Below are 22,725 nucleotides of genomic sequence, written 5' to 3'. Positions count from 1 at the left end.
AAAAAAAAAAAAAAAAAAGCCCAAATTGCCAAAGCAATCCTAAGCCATCACATTACCTGACTTCAAATTATACAAGGCTATAGTTACCAAAACAACATGATACTGGTACAAAAGTAGATATATAGGCCAATGGAACAGAATAGAAAACTAGAAATAAAGTCAGATATTTATAACCATCTGATCTTTAGCAAAGCATGCAAAAACACAAATTGGAGAAAGGATGCCTTATTCAATAAGTGGTAGTGGGGAAAAAAGGTAGCCATATGTAGAAGAATGAACCTGGATCTCTATTTCTCACCACATAAAAAATTAACTCAAGATAGATTCGAGACTTAAATCCGAGACCCGAAACCATAAAAGATCTAGAAAAAAACCTAGAATTGGCCTAGGCAATAAATTTATGACTAAGATACCAAAACCAAATGCAACCAAAGCAAAAAAAAATGGGACCAAATTAAGCTAAAAACCTGCTGCACAGCAAAAGAATCATCAGAGTAAATAGAAACCTACAGAATGGGAGAAAAGATTTGCAAATTATGTATCCCATAAAGGACTAATGTCCAGAATCTACAAGGAACTCAAACAAATCAACATGAAAAAAAAATTCCATTAAAAAATGGGTAAAAGACATGAAAAGACATTTCCCCAAAGAAGATATATAAATGGCCAACAAACATATGAAAAAAATGCTCAATATCACTAATCATCAGGGAAATGCAACTTAAAACTATGAAGAGATACCACCTTACCTCAGCCAGAATGGCCATTATTAAAAAGTCAAAAAACTATAGATGTTGGCATGGATGTGGCTAAAAAGGGACGTTTATATACTACCGATGAGACTATAAATTGGCACAACCTCTACTGAAAAACAGCATAGAGATTTCTCAAAGAACTAAAAGTAGATCAACCATTCAATCCAGCAATCCCACTACCCACTACTGGGTGCATACCCACAGAAGAAGAAGTCACTATATAAAAAAGGCACTAGGATGTACATGTTAATTGTAGCACATTTCAAAATTGCAAAGATATGGAATCAACAACCTAAGTGTCTCATCACCTGATGACTGGATTCAGAAAATGTGAGATATATACATATATATATATATATATATATATGTACACACACACACACACACACACACACACACACACACACACACCATGGAATACTACTCAGCCATAAAAAGCAATGAAATAATGTCTTTTGCAGTAGCTTGAATGGAACTAGAGGCCTTTATTTACTCTAAGTGAAGTAAATCAAGATTGGAAAACCAAATACTGTAGGTTCTCACTTATAAGCAGGAGCTAAGCTATGGGTATGAAAAGGCATACAGAGTGGTATAATGAACATTGAAAATTCAGAAAGGGGAGTGTAGGAAAGGCATGAGAAAAAAAAAAAAACCTACCTATTCAATACATTGTACACTACTCAGATGATAGTTGCACTGAAATTCTGAACTTCACCACTATTCAACTTATCCGTGTAACCACAAACCACTTGTACCCCTAAAGCTATTGAAATAAAAAAAAATTAAGGTTCATTGTTATAAATACTAATAATCAAAGATGTAAAAATTAAAGGAACCCATCAGATTTAAACAGAAACTTATGGGTGTCAGGTGATGTAACAGTTACAAAAAAATTGAAAAAAAAATCCACCTAAAGGTGGTCTATTGAATTGCAATTTATACCAAGAGGTAGCAAGGTGTTCTAGTTGTCCTCCTATCTTTGAAAGCATTGGCAAACAGTCAGAGCCACCGACACACACTAGAAAGTCTGAGCCTCCCTAGAGAAACAGAAATCTCTCTTCTTTTAGTTAAAATACTGCTCACTTACTTTGAGGAAGTGAGTTTTGATCTTGCCGCAGTGTTTGCCCATCTGCCCTGTGACAGGGGAATAGAGGAGGTCTTTGGCGGCGATGCGGGCATAGGCCACTCTCTTGTTGTTGCTGAGCATCCAGATGAAAACATCAGGGATGGTGTGCTGGGGCTGTGGGAACAGAGGGAGTTGGGATTGGATAGGACTGGGATTTGAAAGGTTGGTATTGAACAAATGCACTTGCAGAGCTCTATCCTGAAACAGTCGCTCTTTGACAAAACAAATGCTGTGACTGAAGTCATCTAGGCACTGAAACATCTATGCCATCAAGCAAATTAAATGCAGCTTTCTAGAGAAGAGAAAGCCTTAGGTCATGAATTAAAAGTGCATACAAACCCACGTGCCAAATTGCTCATTGTGCTACTAGAACACATAAGTTGGACCTGTGATTTGGCGTCTTTGGTAGTCCACTTTTCTCCATCTGCAGGAAAAACACTTTCGGACAACTTCCCATGGATTTTTTCCCCAATCTTGTAGTAATGATTTAGCTCTAAGCACTCCTCAGAGTCAGGTAACATTTCCAGAATATTCAAATGAAACAACAAAAACATCTGTGAATGTCTTTGACTGACTTTCCTTACACTTGCTCATAGGAAAGTAATTTTACAAGGAACTGTGTACCTAAAATATGATTGCAAAATATTTTAATTCCATTTTAAGTGGTTATTCAGCAGGAACTCAGCTACATTGCATAGGAAGTTAGGCTTTAAAGTTGAATTAATCAAGATAGGAAGAGTAGAATTCCATGCCAAGTGGCCCATTACGTTGTGGGTGTTTGAAATGCACATTTCTGAACAAACAAAACTCTCAAAACACTAAGGGGGCATATTGCTATAAACAAGGCTTTGACGTTCCTGGACTGAAAGCAGATGCTCCGTCTTTCCTATCCTGAGTGATCAGGTGTAATTAATCCCCAAAGTGGGCATCCCTTCTCCTTGATATGGAAAGAGAGACACCAGGAGAGAGGCTTTCCCTGCCAAGGGTTGGTCATCACAAACCTAAAGCCCTGTTGCCTGGTTCAACCCTTCTGAGTACTTATTAAACTTCCTATGTCTACTGTCTGCCTGTCTCACCAAGTAATATGCCTCCAGGGAATGACTGATTATTTGCCACAAGAATTAGAACTTTCAAAAGAAACAGAAGCAGTAAATCTCTGTCCCTGAAATCATCCCACATAAAACCCTGTTTTTGAGGTTTCTACACATTTGCAGGCGTTAAGAAGGAGTGTCAGTATCTGACAGTTGCAAATCTGAGGGCCCTTTTTAAAAAGGTCATTCTAGAAGTCACAAGACACTGTTTACAACTAACTTTAAAATGAGAAGCTGCTGTGCCCTTACTGGGCACGAGTTTAAATCCTCTTATAGTTGAAAACCTATCAAAGTTTCTGTGCTTATGCTGACTTCACTTAAGCCCATTAGAGAATGTGCCTTTCATTTTGCTGAATGCTCAGGCTTTGTTAAAAAAAAACTAAGTAAATAAACAAAGCTGTACTTGCTTGGTTTAATTTAAAAATCTCTTCTCTAAACTAGGAGTACCTGCTCAACTCACTAGAGCTGGGGAGAAAAACATTAATTCATATTTCATCCATACCAACCATCCAAAACTCCTTGGAAGACATTCAAACTTTCCAAATGAGTCAATTACCTTTAGAGTCACTTACCTCATCAACAAGAAAGCGGATTTTTTCCACAAAGTTCTGAGCTTTGTGAATCATTTCATCAAGAGATAACTTTTTCTTCTGCTGCTGAATGATCCCCTTGGCCTCCTTGCACATTGCCTCCTAAAACAAGACAAGAGTCAGTGTAGGTCTTTCTAGAGATCTGGACAACAAGCAGTGTCCTGTTGCTGAAGAGACCTGAAGGTCCTGGTGCACTCCACGCTGAGCCACTCACATGGGCTGTTCCAGGGTCTGCCACTGTGCACGCTGCCCCCTTAGTGGAAAGCTCACAGGACTATGAAGGTGGTAAATATCGTCTCACCTCTGCTTGACAGATGAGAAGCTGAGGCCCAGAAAAGTCAGAGGCTTATCAAGGTCATATGGCTTATTAGCCAGCACCTGAATCCAGGCTGATATGGTTTGTCTTCCACCCAAATCTCACCTGGAATTGTAATTCCCATAATCCCTATGTGTCATGGGAAGGACGCACATGGGAGGTAATTTAATCATGGGGGTGGTTACCCTCATGCTGTTCTCATGATAGTGAGTTCTCATGAGATCTAATGGTTTTATAAGAGGCTTTTGCCCCTTTTGCTTGGCACTCCTCTTGCTGCCACCATGTAAGATGTGACTTGCTCCTCCTTGCCTTCTGCCATGACTGGAGGCCACCATGGCCTCCCTAGCCACGTGGAACTCTGAGTCAGTTAAACCTCTTTCATTTGTAATTACCCGGTCTTGGGTATGTCTTTATTAGTAGTGTGAGAACAGATTAACACACAGGCTTTCTGATATTTAACAACAACAACAATGATAATTGCAGCTTAAGGTGTATTAAGCTGTTACTCTGTGCCAGGCAACATCCGAACCACTGGATTAATCCTTTGTTACTCCTCATAACAGCAGTACGAAGTAGGTACTATTATTCCCATTTTACAGCTGAAGAAGCAGTAATGCAGCTACTGAATGGCAGAGCCAGAGCTGACCCTCAGCAGCATCCAGAGCCCATGTGCTTAACCACTGCACTTACCACTTCTTCCCAGAGGTACAGTGGCTGTTTTCAGACCAAGAAGACATCATTTGAGAAGTGCCACCAGGGAGCTCAGTATAAGCTTAGGGGAAAAAAAATCTTTACAGTGACTTCTAAGGCCCTGTGTGAGTTGGCCCTGCCACTGTCTGCTTCATCTTGTAATATTCCTTCCTCGCTCACTGTGCCTCAGGTACCCTGGTCCTCGGAAGCCCTAGAATATGACAAACTTGGTCCATCCTAAAGCTGGTGTATTCGTCTGTTCTCATGCTGCTAATAAAGACATACCCAAGACTGGGTAATTTATAAAGGAAAGAGGTTTAATGGAGAACCCACAGTTCTACATGGCTGGGGAGGCCTCACAATCATGGTAGAAGGCAAGGAGGAGCAAGTCATGTGTTACATGGATGGCAGCAGGCAAAGAAAGAGAGCTTGTGCAGGGAAACTCCCCTTTATAAAGCCATCAGATCCGTGAGACTTGTTCATTGTCATAAGAACAGCATGGGAAAGACCTGCCCCCTGGATTCGATTACCTCCTAGTGGATCCCTCCCACAACATGTGAGCATTCAAGATGACATTTGGGTGGGGACACAGCCAAACCATATTAGCTGGTATACTTGGTGATTCCTCTTGCTCAAATGTTCTTCCTAGACTCTACATGGCTGGTTTCTTCTCATCTTTCTGGACTCAACTTAAATGTCACCAATGTGTTAAATTCCCCCATGTTTTCCTGATCACTGTGGCTTTTTAAGAGTTTCCTTTTTAATCACAATCTGTAATAATTTTTATGAATTTGCTGTTTACCTGTCTATCTTCTGTCTTCACCATTAATGTGTCAACTTCATTAGGACAAGGACCTCCACTGTTTTGCCTTTATTGTAGGCTCCGTGTCTAACAGAGCTCCTGGCACATAGGTGTTAAATAAATGTTTATGTACTGAATGAACCATTTGATCTAGAAATTCCTCAAGTACAAGCACCAAGTTCTTCCAGCTTTGTTCCCAGCATCTAGCAGAGTGTGAGGCACATAAGAAGGCTCTGCTAATGTTGACTGGAAGAACTGCATACCTGCTATCTACCAGGCACTATGCTTGGAGCCCAGGCCTGGGACAGGGAGAAGAAATAACGCTTCCTTTCCCTGAGACATTGACAGTTTGGTAAGGTGAAAATAATACATGCACATAATTAAAATGTGTTAAGCATTGTAGTACTAGACAGGGGCAAAGCTGGTTACCTGGAGAATATGGCATTTGAGCTGACTTTTAAAACGTGAATAGAATTAATCAGAGAGTAAGAGGACAGAGGGAAAAATTACATTTGAATATACATAATCGTCAAGGATTCAAAACTGTCAGAGCATACGTACACGGGAAGGAACTAAAGAGGGATAAAGCTGGGATGCTAGGTTGGGACTAGACACTAAATAGCCCAATACATCATGCAAAAGGGATTTAGACTTTATCTTATGAATGACTAAGAGACACCAGTGATTTTTTTTTTTAAGCATAATGATCTAATCAGATTTGTGTTTTAGGAAGACCATGCTTGTTGTAATAAGGAAGATGGATTAGAAGAAGACTTTTGCAATACGCTAAGAAACTCAGTTTAGGCAGTGACTCTGAAGATGAAGAAGTGGAGTTTGTTCCAGAGTTATTAAGGGGCAGAACCTACAGGACCTGGTATTCAACTGGCTACTTAAGGTGAGAGATAAAGAGCCAATGTTGAAGCTTAGCCTTCTGGGTGGAGCAGTAAGTATAGCTGGCAGTGCCAATATCAGGATGTGGAACAAGGTTAGATAAGGTGACAGGCTCAGTAGGATACACAGAGTTTGGGGTGATGTGAGACAAGCATGGTGGTACCCACTAGGAGGCTAGAAATGCAGGTCTAGAGATGAGGAGGGGGACCTGGACCACGAAAAAAAGATACTGAAATCATCAGGCCAAGGACTGTCAGACAATGTGAAGACAGAGCTCTGCAGAAAACGTGGAGCAGAGGGCAGCTGCAGAGACAGCACTTCAGCCACAGGTGCTGAGAAAAGCCATCATAGGAAGAAGGTCTTATTGGTGGTGGGAATCTAGCCTTCCTGAAATGTTCCAGAGGACAGAAAAGCAGCATTCTGGAAAGAAGGATGAATGAGGAGTTAGGAGACCTGGGTTTTAGTCTTTGGACTACAGTTAACTAGCTGTCATCTCTAGAAAAAATCATTTAATCTCTCTGAGACCCACTCATACTTTAAAACATCCCTGTCAAGTCAAGTGCTGAATAATTTTTCTTTGCAGAATTATCCTGTCCTCACATGAAATGTCCCTTGGTGCCATTGTTGGAACTGACATTTCCAATTGAGTTAATCCAGGGCCTGACTGGGTCTGGCAATTCCAGTCACCAGTCATTGAACAAGAACTGGGCAGCTATTAGGCACCTAGCGTGTGCAGGTTCCCAGGATAGAGAGGGGTATCAACTACGGCCCTGTTCTCAAGAAGGGCTTACAAACTTTAACACAATTCTCAATGAGGGAACCTGAAGTCAGGGAACATAGTTTTGTTTCCTCTCTTTCTCTCAGCTTGTGGGGCAGAGGGCCAAACAAGTCTACGCCTTTAACAAAATATGAAGGTCAAGAAAATGAGCAAGAGGGGGCTCGATCAGAATAGGAAGTAGGACCAGTGGGCTTCTAGCTCATCCTTGTAAACCTTCAATAAATGTTAATTTCTTTCCAACTTAACAGATATTCCCTTCTCACTCTTGTCTCTGCATCCCACAAATGTATGACCTTTAAACCTTATCCTCATTTGGTCTGTGACCTATGCCACATCTGTGAGGTTTATTTTTAAAGCACATGTTTTAACTCTGTCCACAAAATATAAATAGATTTTCACATACCAGTTCCTGCCAGCAGAGCGTAAGACGTTTCTTATCTAAAGTGGTTTGGTTCAACATCTTGGGCTTTTTTTCTGCTTCAGAGATAAAGGCGCTATAAGAAAAGAATAACATTTTGAAAATTACTTAGTGAAAATCCATCTATTTAATTCCAGAGATTTGCAAATATCTTTTCTGCACTACATCGGAAAGCTTTTGAAGTCATAGAACCAAGATTTTTAATTTAGGCTTAAGCAACAATGTATTAACTTTTCCAAGAGACAAAAGGAGAACTGGAAATGATGCCCAGACCAAACATTAGTTTTGGGGAAGAGATATTTGTTTTTCCACTTTCAGTGCAATCTATTGGGATTGCTGTAAAAATTCATAACAAACCCCACAAAATGCTGTTTTCCTTCATCTTACAAATTTAACACACACCAAAAGTTTTCTGAAAAGTTGTATGTAAAACAAATATTTTAGATTCAATACTGAAATGTGTCCCCACTGTTTAAAAACAATAGGAAAGACTGAGTAGTAACATTTTTTGGAGATGAAGTTTAAAAATATGTTCAATCAGAAAATAGTAAAGATTATGAACACAATTCAAGAAGAAAAATGTAAATGGACTAAACACGTAGGAAAATAAGATATTGTCCTCACTAGTGATAACTTAAATGCAAATTAAAATCAATACCATTTTACCTATAAAAATGAATAATACTCAAGGTTGGTGAAGATGTTAGGAGCTAGTCGTTCCTCTACTCTATTGAAGGTGGGTGTAAACTGTTACAGTGTTTTAGAGGCAATTTGATCACACCTATCAAAATTTAAACTTGATTCTAAATTATACTAGAATTCTTATCCTTCAAAAGTAATCGAACAATCTGACAAGATTATGTTTACACAATCATATTAATTGTGGCAAAATAAATGGGAACAACTTAAATATCATTAGGGACTAAATATATCATGCCACATACATGCAATTGAATATTCAGGATATCTATTATGTGCACCTACAGAAAGATGCCTGTGATATTTTGCTGAATGAAAAGACAACCTGCTGAGCAAAATGTGTGATATTGTTTGTGAAGAAATACGATATTTTATGAGTATGTACATATGAGGGTATATGTTTGCAAATGCACAGAAAAAAGTCCAGGAGGACAAATCAAACTCTTCTCACTGGAGAGTAGGGTTGGTGAGAGAATTGAGAAGAACTTTTCTACTTTATATATTTCTGCTTTTTTAAAAAAATGACAAGCATGATCATTTCAATGATGAGCACTTTTGATGAAAAAAATCAATTATAAAGGAAACACAAAGGAAAGTCTAAGATGCTACACCACCCAGCGCAAGGTCCTACCCCAGCCTCTACCCACTGGCGGCTGGAAGCCTCACCAGAAATCCTTCTTGGACACACTAGTTAAGCTATGTCTTCTTTAATTTTTTAAAAAGAGTAAAAAGGATTATATTTTGAGGAGGGAATTCCATTGCCCCAATTCCTGCCTTCACTTGTGGCAGAAGGAATTCATTTCACTCTCCAGAATGGATCAGTGCAGGTAGACATAATCACTTCTAATCCCTTTCCTTTCCCCACAAGGAGAATTAATTTGTTTCCTCATTAAAATTGGGGTAAATGACCATGGCACACATTTCTGTTCTTTCTTCATCTTTCAGACCTAGCCTGCCTGCTGGCTGTGGATATCCCTCTTACCTTCACATGTCACATGGCAAGCAGCCTGTCCCTCTGAGGGGCAAGGGTGAGATGGGGGGAGAAGCCCTGTTGAGCTTCCTGGCCATGAACAGGTCAGGGGAACAGGAAGCTTGCCTTGACCTTGGGTCCAAGCTGCTTTCTCAAACCCAACTTTTCCAGTGATAAAACTAACATTTTGATCTCTGTCTTATTCTAATATTTTTTCAGTTGGTTATAAACTTTAAGAAAAAAGGGGAATGATTAACTATCATCCCAAGTAATCCCATAACATAGAAAAGTTATCAAACTATTAATTTGTTCATAAACACTTTCTAAAAATATGAATTGTGAAGCTTTTTTAAATGCTTAAAAGGAATTGCAGGTGGCACTAAACAGCTCACAGCAGGATCAGCACTAATATATATATTGCTTTTATAGTGAAAAACAAGAAATAAAAACTATTTCTTTGCTTCCCTTTTTTTGTAAAGTAAAAATTGTTGAGTAGTTGAGAGATTGAGGAGGCAGAACTTGAAAAGCTGAACACCAGAATTTAGCTACTTCTTTCCTTTCATCAAATGAATCGTCACTCCATTTCCATTAGTCCCATTATGACAAATTCTCATATCTGCTTGAATCTTAACCTAGTTAATTTCAAGGGTTAGTCCAGGGTTGTTTCCTTAAAGGGTCAGCAGCCTCTAAGATGGCTCCAGTGAGTCCTACCTCCTGCAACTCATGCCACTGTGTAATCCCCTACCTTTGAAGGTAGGCTGGACCTAGTGACTTGCTTCTAACAGAATAGTCAAGAGTGATGGGCTGTCACTTCCAAGACTAGGCATGGGAGACTCTGACTTCTGTCTTACTGGGATGTTCTCTCTGACTCTTTGTGCTTGCTGGCTCTAATGAAGCCAGCTGCTCTGTCATGAGAGGCAGCTTAGAGAGGATCACATGGCAAGGCATTGAGGGTGGCCTCCAACCAATAGCTAGTGAAAAACTGAACTCTGCAAATAACCACGTGAGTGATCTTGAAAGTGAATCCATCCTAGTGGAACCTTGATATGACTGCCCAGGTGAGCCATTCCTGGACCCCCGACCCACAGAAATGGTAAGGTAATAGCTATGGTGTTAAGGCACTGAGTTTGGGGAAATTTGTTACTCAGTAAAATATAACTATATGACCTATTTTTGATATTTTATTATATTGTCTGCCATCTGGAATAAGGGTTACTAATTGGTACTTAACATGTTGTACAAAAATTTCATTAAATAGTGTTGGGACACAGAAAACAATTCCCTAAAATATGGTGCTTCATGATGCTGAGTGCTTTGAAAATTGGAAGGCCTCCGAAATAAGCCTCAGAAGCAGGGTTTCTCTCTGACCTTTTCCACGTCTCCCTGTCTCTCTGACCCTCTTTACTGAAGTATCAGGAGAGACTCTAAATTTTCCAATCTGACTGAGAAAGCTTAAATGTGATTGTCTTAAGACTCCCTCCATAGAGATCTCATCAAATAACCAGGAAAGATCAACAACAGAGAAGAGACTAGAATCATCACCTGCCCAGAAAGACTTTTCATCTATTCTACTAAGGAAGGACAGCTCCAAGAGATTACCTGGGAGTCTTCATCTGTATAAAAAATAAGAGAACCTTTGTTCCTGTGCAGCTTCGTCCCTCACCTTCCCCTAAAGTCTGCCTCCCATCTCCCTGGTCCATTCATTCTTCCTGATGATTTACCGTCCCTCAAAAGAACTGTCTACATTCTCCATCCCCCATGTCCCCCCTGAAAAAGGGTATATACATTTCTGTATTGCACTGGGTAATTGAGTAATCACTCTGTGATTCTTGCCTGTGCGTTTTAGTACATTTACATGCCTTTTCTCCTATTAATCTACTTTTTTCAGTTGATTTTCAGTAAGCCTTCAGAAAAGGGACGGGAGGTTTTCCCTCAGCCCCTACAATAGTATATTGAAATATACTATTCAGGCTTACTGAATAGTATATTTCACTGAAAATAGTTGATTTTCAGTGACCCTTCAGAGATGTTTTCCCTCAGCCCTACAATAGTATTTTATGTATTAATAGCTTATTCTTGAGACCATCTAAGTGTCAAATTGTTGCTGAGTGTCTACCATATGCACAGCACCACGCTGGTGCACTAATACTACCAGCATTTTTCTTGTTTCCTACAGAGTCTCTGCAGTAAGTCTTTCTTTGCTTTTTCCCACTTGACTTATGTTTTAGTTGTTTAAGTGTCAGGAAGCAGTTGTCAGTCCACAAGCACTGGCTAAATTACTGAAAAAAATTAAGATGGATACAGCACTATAAAACGGCCATTTGAATGCATGTGAAATCAACTACTTTCTGAAGGTAATTAAAAGTTGAGTCCACAGAAGCTCAGCTCTGCATATGTGGGCTGTCTCTCTCAGTACCTGCTTTGACTGATGAAGTCACTGAGCACTCTTTTCATTTTCTCTTCAGGTGCCTCCTCTGAAATCTTAATCAATTCTCTCATTTCTTCTATACTTTCTTCCTGAAAACAAACCACAGGGGTGGAGACATGAGGTGGTGGGAATGAGATTGGTAGTAGAGATACTCATTGTAACGTACTAGAAATAACAGCTAGCTAATTTCTTTTTGTTTTGGAAATGAAGGAAGATTTCTCTAGTTTTCTTGTACTTGAATTGGGAAGTGCTACTGCATTCTAAGGTCAAATCTTCCTTTTTATAAGTGGAATTGGTCCAGTCCTGTTCAAACTCATTTTTTCTATTGTAGATCCATTCCCTAACTGGGTACCATTTATTTAGAATCTACCCTCTGTGGAAACCTAATAATTTGGGAAATAGCTAACAATGTAGAGTAATTTGATACAATTACCAAAACTTCAAAAATAATGTTTTACATAGGAATATAATCATATTGAATAATTTCTGAAATTAAAGTGTTCCCTGTTCTTCTAATTACATGAGTTTTGGGTTAGATAATGGGACAGATTGTATATGGCAATGGCCCTATGCTTATATACTTAATAATTAGACTTTTCTTTTGGGCCTAAATTCTAGAATTCTATTTAGTGGGCTGGAGGAAAATGGCACCTCAGGGGAAATATATGTGTTACTATTAGAATTTACAAAATTGTATTCTCTACCATATCCCAAAGTCTGGTGCCTGGGGACCTATGCTCCTCTCTTTACACCTTCACTATAAGAATAGGTAACACTGTGGCATAGTTAAGGACTTGGGTTCTGGGGTCAACTCCAGGCTCTAACACTTATAAGTGAACCAATATATTTATGCCCGATTTCCTTATCTGTAGAATGGAATAATAACAGAACCCAACTACAACACTATAGTAGGGTGTGAATATCTTCGAACAGCACGTGGTAGTTAGTAAACATTCAGTCATGTTTCCCATGGTGGTTAGCCATGATATGCTAAGCATGGCAGGGACGCCAACACTGAGAAGGGAATTAGAAATGAATGTCACTATGGCTTCTAGGAAAAATTCTGATCTGCCTTGTCAAGACTCTTGGAGATAAATGATCTGTTCTGTCTGAAGGAGAAGTAAGACCAGCCCAACCAAGACAGTCTGTGACCTCCAAATGCTGTGACCCCATACTAGGCCTTCTGACCCCTTTCAGAGTTTATCTCCATGATGCCTGGAATCCCGATGGTCAGAGACAATACTTTGTTTTACACATTTAGAGACAAGTATTATAAAGCAAATGGGACAGATAAATTTGTTGACTTAGCATCGGTTTTAATGGGACAGGAGGGACAAGACAAGAGTGATCTGATGAGGCATGTGGGACGGAGTAGTGGGCGCATGGGAGTAGGAGAGAAGGACTTGCAAAGGGGAGGTGCAAGATGTCAGAGAAATAGAGGTCCCAGCCTTCTCTCCCTCCTGGGGCAGCTTAGGTGGGAAAATCTAGCATTGACTGCATATTAATTGGCACTATTTACAGTATAAAATAGTTATTTAGTCCCTATCAGGTGCCAAGTATTAGGCTAAATGCCATAGAAATGGTGGCATACAGTTATTGAACAATAAACACACAAATATATTGTGAACTATGATAAGAACTCCAAAGGAAAAGAACAGAGTATTGGCCAGGCACAATGGCTCATGTCTGTAACCCTAGCAATCTGGAAGGCTGAGGCAGGAAGATTGCTTAAGCCCAGGAATTCCAGACTAGCCTGGGTAACACAGTGAGATCGTTTCTACAAGGAAAAAAAAAAAAAAAAAGGTCAGGCATGGTGGCGTGTGTACCTGTAGTTCCAACTACTTGACACGCTGAAGTGGGAGGCCTTACTGAGCCTGGGAGTTCAAGACCAGTCTGGGCAACACAGTGAGACTCCATCTCTACAAAAATTTTAAAAAATTAGCCACATTTGGTGGTACATGCCTGTAGTCCCAGCTACATGGAAGGCTGAGGCAGGAGGATTACTTGAGCCTAGAAGGTCAAGGCTGCAGTGAGCTGTGATTTTACCACTGCATTCCAACCTGAGTGACAAATCAAGAACCCCCTTCTCAAAAAAAAAAAAAAAAAAAAGAGAAGAAAAAAAAAAAACCCAAACAGGGTGTTATATAAGAAGGTAAGGGGTTAGAAGGTGTCAGAATCTTCCCTGAGGAAGCCTGAAGCTGAGCCACTGAGCCTGGAATTTGGCTGGGTTACAAGGAGAAGACTGCAGAGGGGCAAAGTAACAGAGGAACCAGCATTGTGATGGATGCAAGGCTTAAAGGAACTTGGTTTCTTCAAGAGACACAAAGGAGACCAGTGTGGTTAGAACAAAGTGAGGGAGGAAGAACATAAGAAAAATGGGGCTGTAGAGGTAGGCAGGGCCTGATCTTGTAGGGAGTTGTCCACCATGCCAGGAACTTAGGATTTTTTATTAGTTGAAGCCAGGATCTGCCTATTTTGTGGGAAAGTTGTCAACTCCTGCCCTTTGGAGATTAGAAAAACAGCCTCCACCTACATCCTGTAACAGCCAGAAGTAGAGCACGGATTTGAATTCAGGTAGTTTGGTTGAAGTCCAGGAATTTTACAGAATGTAGTCTCATTCCCCTAGATTTGCATGGTAGGATCCACGAGCCCTCCAAATGCAGCATCCTCAATTTATTTGTATTTAAACTGAGGTCAACACCCTCTACTGGGTAGATTTTAAAAATTCCTTCCCCCAAAACAGCTTCCCAATTCTCGAATCCATCACCCTACCATCAGAGTCACCTACCAGAAAGTCTGCCATTTTCTCTAGCATGTTGGACCAGTGCAGCCTGAAGGTCTGGTCTCCCCAAGAGCTGATGAAGTAGACACAGGGCTTCTTATCCTCAAATGGCAAATAGTTGTAATTCCTGTGAAAACAATTAGGTCTGGGAGTTAGCTGGTAATCAGTGTTTTCCAGGCAACCCCAGTCACCTGTTAATGTTTTATATGTTCTAGGCAGGACTGGAAAGGCATGGTGACAAAACTATCACACTTTTAACACCATCCTTCATCTGTAACTGGGGACCTGTGAGCAATGAACAATGAACAGTAGATGGCTACAATGGAGAGGTATTAACAGCTACCATCAGAACCGGAACAAAGCTTAGAAATGATCACTAGAGGGCAGGATTGTTTTTAAGCAGGCCTTTTTCAAGAAGGATGGCTTACCTTTTATTTAATTCATTTAATTCATTTATTTATTTTTAAAAGGCAGGTCTTGCTCCATCACCCAGGCTGGAGTATAGGAGGAGGGTGGTTTTAAATGAGAGAGGGCAAAAGTGAAGTGTTTTTAGTTTCTATGTGCCAGGCATGTGTGAAAGTCAAAATAACAGATGTATTCCATAGTGGCTGGACTAGTTTACATTCCCAACAGCAACGTAGAAGTGTTCCCTTTTCACTGCATCCACACCAACGTCTATTATTTTTTGATTTTTTGATAATGGCCATTCTTGTGAGAGTAAGGTAGTATTGCAATGTGGTTTTGATTTGCATTTTCCTGATCGTTAGTGACACTGAGCATTTTTTCATATGTCTTTTGGCCATTTGTATGTCTTCTTTTGAGAATTGTCTATTCATGTCCTTAGCCTACTTTTTGAAGAAATTGTTTTTTTCTTGCTAATTTGACTTCCTTGTAGATTCCAGTTATCAGTCCTTTGTCAGATATACAGATTGTGAAGATTTTCTCCCACTTTGTGGGTTGTCTGTTTACTCTGCTGACTGTTCCTTTTACTGTGCGAAAGCTCTTTAGTTTAATTAAACCCCATCCATTTATCTTTGTTTTTGTTGCATTTGCTTTTGGGCTCTTGATCATGAAATCTTTGCCTAAGCCAATGTCTAGAAGGATTTTTCCGATGTTATCTTGTAGAATTTTTATAGTTTCAGGTCTTAAAGAACCAAAACTAGAACTACCATTTGATCCAGCAATTCCACTGCTGGGTATCTACCCAGAGGAAAAGAAGTCATTATTGAAAAAGAATATGCATGAGCATGTTTACAGCAGCACAGTTGACAATTGCGAAAATGTGGAACCAGCCCAACTGCGTGTGTGTGTGTGTGTGTGTGTGTGTGTGTGTGTGTATACGCACACATACACTGCAGTTTGGAATGGAAGACAGACAGGGTTTGTGGAGTGGCCAGAGATGAAGCTGGAGAAGTAGCCTGGGATCCAATCCCTAAGCTGTAGCCTCTGGAATCAAGTTGTTCTTTTTAGCTCTCCCATACAAATTTCTTCTGAAGGAGACAATAAAATAAGTGAAGGTGCCCTATAGTCTGTTCTGTAGAAAATAAACCAGCAGGTATTTATTCAGAAAAGAAGCCACATAAGTTTTTGGCAGAAAATGAGGTTGTTATTACAGCAGAAGAACAACAACACATTTAGAAACCAAACTGCTCTATTTTGCCTCCTTAAAAATTATTGCACTAAGAATCCTGCAGATAAATTCCCACCCCAAATTTTACTTTGTCTCAAGGTTTCTTTGGTTTGGGTCATTTTGTGCTAATGATGTTCAAGACTTTGTCTCTTTGGTTCTCAGGGACCTCCTAGTCTTAGCATGTCTGCATGGACGAGGATGCTGTGGCTTCCTAGGCAAACTGCAGTGCAGCTGGAGGGCAGCAGATGGGAAGGTGCTATGCTGCTGGTGGAAAGAGAAGACTGCCAGACTGAATGGCTATCCTGACACAGGAGCAGCCTTGTGATGTTTGGTCCTCACATGATGACCTGCCACCGGATATCTTTTTCTCTAGTCTCATCCCAGAGCTCCAGCCTAGTAAATAAACTGCATGTAAATGCATGTGCTTTGCAAAGCTGGAAAGCCCAGAACAGATGCAAGGTGACATTTTAATGGGGGCAACAAGTTGTGTGTGTTCATATATATGTACACATGCATGTATGTGTATGCATATATGTGCACACATGTATAGGGATCTTTTATAGAAAGAACATTTTCCATTTTGGCTGCTGCCTCCCTGGCTTGTGACTACACAGACATAACCTCAATGTGGTGACTGAAGAGAGTATAAAAAACCCAACTGTACCAAAAAAAACAAAAAAGCCAGTATGACCTACTTTAGTCTCCTTGAGCCAGCAGGCCAGCACTAACATGAGGTGCATCCAAGGATGGTTTGAGACCTCTCATCTCTTCCTAAACCCTTCCCTTACCATCCTCCCCTGAAATCCCCACCAACAGTCAACAAAGGCTAGTCCATCAAGGTGGACAACGTCTTTACTGACTGGCGCCAGTGCAAAGACACAGAGTACCTCTAAGTAGTCTCAGAACAGTGCCCCAGAGCTCCAGATCCAGCTATTCACTCACTGATGTCCTCAGTTTTGAGAATAAAGTTAAAGGATAGAGGAATTTGAGGTTCTCCCTGGTGTTGTGCAGAATGTCCAATAAAGAAGTATGGCTTTCAGGGAGCCAAAAAAAGACCCCAAAGAAGGTGATTCATGGAAGGCCCATGGAACGACAGGGTTTAGAAAAGGCAGGGAATGCTCAAAAACAAGAGGACGAACAGCTAAGACTATTTCAACTGACTCCATTGTCCTAAACACTCTCCCTCAATCCCTTAAGCACATTCTCATTCTTTAAGATGTTATCCTTTCTGTGACCTTTCCCAACTCCTTCCCTCCTCCCCAGTGGGATTAGTTACTCACCTGACTCTGTACTCATAGTACTCTGTATCCAATCCAGTTATAGTAATTCCTTAACTTATTCAAAAACAATCATGAGCACCTACTACCATTCACTGGTCACAAAGATGATCAGATATGCGTGTGAATAAGGCATAGTCCCTGGCCTCAACATGCTCCCAGTTTAACAGAGGAGAGAGACAGGTAAAAACATCTTCAATCAGTGCTTGAGGGAGGTGAGGATAGAAGTCCAAATCAGACTAGGGATTCAGGGAAAGGAATTGGCTTTGTGTTGAACCTAGCAGATCTGTTGCCAGGCAGAAGGAAGAGTGTGTTCAAAGGTCCAGAAGCAGCACACAGCAGGACATATTGGGAAACTGCCAGGGGCCCTGTAGTTTGGAAGAGAAGACAGACAGAGTTTGTGGAGTGGCCAGAGATGAAGGTGGTGAAGTAGACAGGGATCAAATCCATCCATAAGCTATGGCCTCTGGAATTAATCTTGAAAGCCACAAGGAGTCAACGAGTGATGTGAACCAGGGGAGTGACTGGTTCATGTAGTTTAGTGAAGGTCTTGAATAAGATCCAAGCCAGGTAGGAGGTTTTATTGTTGCTGTTTTCTAGTAATCCAGGCTGAAGATACCAATGGCCAGAATTTTTAAAATGGCAACAGATATGAGAAGTACTTAAGAACTGTATTGACTGACTTTGTTACTGAGCAGATAAGGTTGGAAGGAAAAGAGAACAGTCGACAAGCTTCTTGTCTGTGGCTTGGAGGACTCAGAATGGTGGGCTCAGTCCATAAGACAGGAAAAATAGGGAAAGAAGAAAAGTTGTCAGTGAAGAAAATGAGCCTGGTGAGTAATCTGTGGGACATCCGAGTGGGAGTGCTTAGATCTGCTGCTCAGGAAAGAGGACTGTCTAGGTAAACAGATTTGGGAGTCTCTGTTATCCTGAGAGTGGTCATGGGTCAGTCTCCGGAAAGTGTCTAGATGGGAAAGAGCAAAGGGACTGAGGAGCATAGCAATGTAGCCTTCTCAGGGCCATGCCACACCTCCATTCCCTTCACATGTAAGATGTGGAAAGAAACATGATTTCATGAGAATGTAATAACATCATGGATACTTCCAGATCTGGCAATAAAGGACTCTCACTACACTATCCCTTCTCATTTGATCGGTACTTGACACTACTTTCTTTTTAAAAATTCTATAATTTTACTTCTATTTGCAGGTTAAAAATTTGCATGGATTAAAGGAGAGCAGTGAGAGTACATGTAAGTGCCCCCAGCTGCTTTCTGAAATGATCTTTTCTGGTGCTTGACAATTTTTTTTTTTTGAGTCTTTCAGTTTACAAATGACTGTGTCAAAAATAAGATAAGAAATTATGTATTCAATAATCCCATCAAACTGAATTCATATAATAGCAGAATTCTGATGAATATAATAAGAGGGTTTGGATTGAAATTGTAAATTCTGAGCTTCCTATTTTATTATGCTTCACTTAAAGAATAAAGGGTGCTTCAAATATAATAATCATCATCATCATTGCTCTGCCTTTAAATGAATTACCTAGGTGTGTTATCTGGATTAAATTCAGTTGAATGGTACTTAACATCTTGCCCCTGTTTGCACCTTGTTCCCATAGCTGAGATTTTAAAAATTATGTTTCTTATTTTACTGAAGAACTGAAGGAAACAGTTCTAGAAATTGGACAAAATCCCACCACCAAAATCCTTGGCTATTCTCCCTGGCTGTGTCTCCTACCTATTCCCTTCTGTCACCAGTGGCTTCTCTGGGTGAGTGGTGGAGGCCATAGGAATGGGAGCATCATGGGTTGCATCCCCTTGTCCTTCCTGAAGCAGCGGAAGGAGGTCTTCTTCAGCTGATTCAGCTGACTTCTTACTCCCATGATGGGACCCTCCATCAATCAGGTTTCCAAAATTACCTGCAGAGGCAGTAGCAAGAAGAAAGGGGGTGGGTGTCAGTAACCACAATCAGTCTGCTTGGCATAAAGGATCCAAGCTCAGGTTCTCCCACGGCAATAAGGCAAGCTCTCATTATGAAGGTGGAAAGAGCATGGTCAGACCAAAGAAAAGACTGACAATGACAATCAACTGTCATCTCTGTTCATCTTATTTTCTCTTTTGTAATAACTATACAAATGACAAAGTAGAAAACACAATCAACCCTCTCCTCCTGATAAAGGAGTTGTAATACTTTCCATCTAGTTAAAAAAAAAAAATCACAATCAACTAAAACAGAGTCACTAGAAATCACAAAACTGTTATAACCATTTTAAACATTTTAGTGTTTAATCTTGCAAAACTTTTTATAAAGATGTTGGTAAAGAATCATAAATATGTTATTTTGTAACCTGCCTTTTTCTTTATGAACACCTTTCCAAACCTGCTTCTCCTTTAAGAGAAGACTTTCTTATCTAAATCCCCAAAGACAATATCATGTTTAAGAAAGAGAGAGTGAGAGAAATGGGATAGGGAGAGAGGGAAGGAAAACATCATTTTTTCCCCTACCAATAGTTCAGCTTTTGTGCCACAAATGTCTTTGTATAGGAATAGACATTGCCTGCAGGCATGTTGGCATCATTGATCTTTCCATTTTATAATCTGATTTCAAATGCTTAAAAGATTTAGATGAACATTCCTCTCTTTCGGAAGGAGCCCCAAAGCTAGCCGTATTATAGAGTTGGTTGACTTTGTTCAAATCAAGAAAGGTTCAGGATCAAAAGCCCATAAGGACCCCTTAACTTGGGAAGCCTTCCTAACTTCTCCCTCCCTGACCACTGCCTCTCCTCTGCAGGATGGCCAGGTGTCATTACTCTGTCTTCCTGAAGTAGCCATTGGTGATGTCCCACCCAGATCCTCTTTACCAGGAAGGAGCCCCCAAACTCCAGATACTGAGATGGTTGCTAACAGCTTACAACAGCCATCTTCCATGGAGAATTGCCTTCTACTGATGGAGTCTGCCTCTCCCCAGAAGATTATAAGCTCTCCTTCTTGTGCCTGAAGCCACTCACAGCTTGGTATGGGGATGTAAAGGCCCATCCCACTTGCCTCAAAGTGGGGCCAAGTCTGTGATGTCACTTGCTTGAGAGCTTCTCACAGAATCAGGCTGTGGCTGGTCTCCCTGCCCTCAGAGACCTGTCCTATGCTACATCACCAACTTTTTTTATTTCATTTTCTCTTTTGTAATAACTACACAAATGACAAAGTAGAAAACACAATCAACTAAAAAAAAGAGTCACTAGAAATCACAAAACTGTTATAACCATTTTAAACATTATAGTGTATAACCCTGCAAAACTTTTTATAGAGATGTTGGTAAAGATCTCCCGAGAGCATGCCACCCAAATCTCACACGTATAAGAATCTTCCCAAGTTTTGTTTCTGGGAAACTAACCTAAACAGGTCCCTAATGTCACATCATATTCCCATGATTCCTCTGCCATCTTGTTTTCAGATAATTTACTTAGATGTCTGCAAATGTCTTGAGAATGGAAAGAGTATCTTGCTAATTTTTGTGTCTCCACTAGTCATGGAGCAAACACAGGGAGGGTCTTGATTCAAGGATAAAGAACCTAAAAGCAGCAAGAGAAAGGAAACAACATACAAAGAAGCTCCAATACATCTGTCAGGAGACTTCTCAGTGGAAACCTTACAGGCCAAGAGAGAGTGACATGTCATATTTAAAGTGCTAAACAATAACAACAAAAAGCCCTTTTATTCTAGAATAGTATATTTAGCAAAAATATCCTTTAAACATGAAGGAGAAATGAAGACTTTCACAGACAAACAAAAGCTGAGAGATTTCATCAACACTAGGACTGTCCTGAAAGATATGCTAAGGGGAGTTTTTCAATCTGAAAGAAAAATATGTTAATGAGCAAAAGAAATCATCTGAAGGTACAAAACTCACTGGTAGTAGTAAGTACACAGAGAAACATAGAATATCATAACACTGTAATTGTGGTGTCTAAATTACTTGTATCTTTAGTAGAAAACTAAAAGATGAACCTATCAAAAATAAATAACTACAACAGCTTTAAGACATGAACAGTGTAGTAAGATATAACCAGAAACAACACATGTTTAAAAGTGAGGCAATGAAATTAAAGTGTAGAGGCTTTGTTCATTTTCTCTTTGCTTTTTTGCTTCTTTATACAGTGTTATCATCAATTTAAAATGGAGGTTATAAGATAGCAATTTCAAGCCTCATGATAACCTCAAATCAAAACATGTACAACAGATACACAAAATATTAAAAGCAAGAAATTAAAACATGCCAGAGAAAATCGCCATCACTAAAACAAAGACAGTAAGGAAAAAAAGGAAGATATGAATATCTACAATAAAATTGAAGGTTAGTGGATAAACTCTCCAGTCTAAAGATATAGAGTGGCTGAATAAATAAAAACAATAAATAAATGAAAACACGAGGTCGAATGATCTGCTGCCTGTAAGAAATATGCTTCACATATAAATACAAGTAGAGACTGAACAAAATGAAAAAGGGTATTCCATGCAAATGAAACAAACAAAAAACAGGAGTAGCTACACTTATATCACATAGAATAGATTTCAAGATAAAAATTATGAAGGGAGACAAAGAAGGTCACTAAACAATGATAAAGGAGTCAGTTCGGCAGGAGGCTATAACAATTGAAAATATACAGATACCCAAGGCTGAAGCACCCAGATCTATAAAGGAATTATAAAGAGAAAGATAGACTCCAACCCAATAATAGCTGGAGACTTCAAATCCCTACTTTCAGCACTGGAAAAATCATCCAGACAAAAAAAAAAAAAATCAACAGAAAAACATTGGACTTAATCTGCACCATGGAACAAATGGACCTAATAGATATTTATAGAACATTTCCTCTAATGGCTACAGGGTACACATGGATCATTCTCAAGGACAGACCATATGTTAGGCCACAATCAAGTCTTTAAAAATTGAAAACAATTAAAATTATATCAAGCATATTCTCTGATTACAATGGAATAAGACTAGAAATCAATAACAAGAGAAATTTTGGATGACATGAGCATATATAAACAATATACTCCTGAATGGCCAGTGGATCAATAAAGAACTTAAGAAGAAAATTTTAAAATTCCTTGAAACAAATAATGGAAACAACATACCAAAACCTATGGGATATAGCAAAAGCAGTACTAAGAGGAATGTTTATAGCAATAAGCACCTACATCAAAAACTAGAAAAAGATAAAATAAACAAACTTAGGATGCATCTTAACTGGAAAGCAGGCTGGGTCAGTGGCTCACACCTGTAATTCCAGCACCTTGGGTGGCTGAGGCAGGCGGATCACAAGGTCAAGAGATCTAGACCATCCTGGCCAACATGGTGAAAGGACATCTCTACTAAAATACAAAAATTAGCTGGGCATCGTGGAGCACACCTGTAGCCCTAGCTACCTGGGAAGCTGACAGGAGAATTGCTTGAATCCTGGAGGCGGAGTTTGC

At 39.8% G+C, this 22,725-nt stretch overlaps 1 protein-coding gene across 1 annotated transcript in view; it reads right to left on the bottom strand.

Annotated features, from left to right (window-relative positions):
• FER1L6 (fer-1 like family member 6) overlaps positions 1 to 22,725 on the bottom strand; it is a 157,818-nt gene that overhangs the window by 96,341 nt on the left and 38,752 nt on the right. The window contains exons 12-17 of the mRNA XM_017530746.2: positions 18,986 to 19,166; positions 14,343 to 14,463; positions 11,543 to 11,643; positions 7,443 to 7,533; positions 3,545 to 3,664; positions 1,843 to 1,995 (exon numbers count right to left, since the gene is read on the bottom strand). Of these exons, the coding sequence (XP_017386235.2) occupies positions 1,843 to 1,995; positions 3,545 to 3,664; positions 7,443 to 7,533; positions 11,543 to 11,643; positions 14,343 to 14,463; positions 18,986 to 19,166 (767 nt within the window). The remainder of the gene's footprint in view (positions 1 to 1,842; positions 1,996 to 3,544; positions 3,665 to 7,442; positions 7,534 to 11,542; positions 11,644 to 14,342; positions 14,464 to 18,985; positions 19,167 to 22,725) is intronic.

This window comes from Cebus imitator, unplaced genomic scaffold (assembly GCF_001604975.1).
Source record: "Cebus imitator isolate Cc_AM_T3 unplaced genomic scaffold, Cebus_imitator-1.0 Scaffold68, whole genome shotgun sequence".
Classification (NCBI taxonomy): Eukaryota; Metazoa; Chordata; class Mammalia; order Primates; family Cebidae; genus Cebus; species Cebus imitator.
Note: the sequence above shows the minus strand (reverse complement) of the source record. Positions and strands in the feature narration are given on the sequence as shown.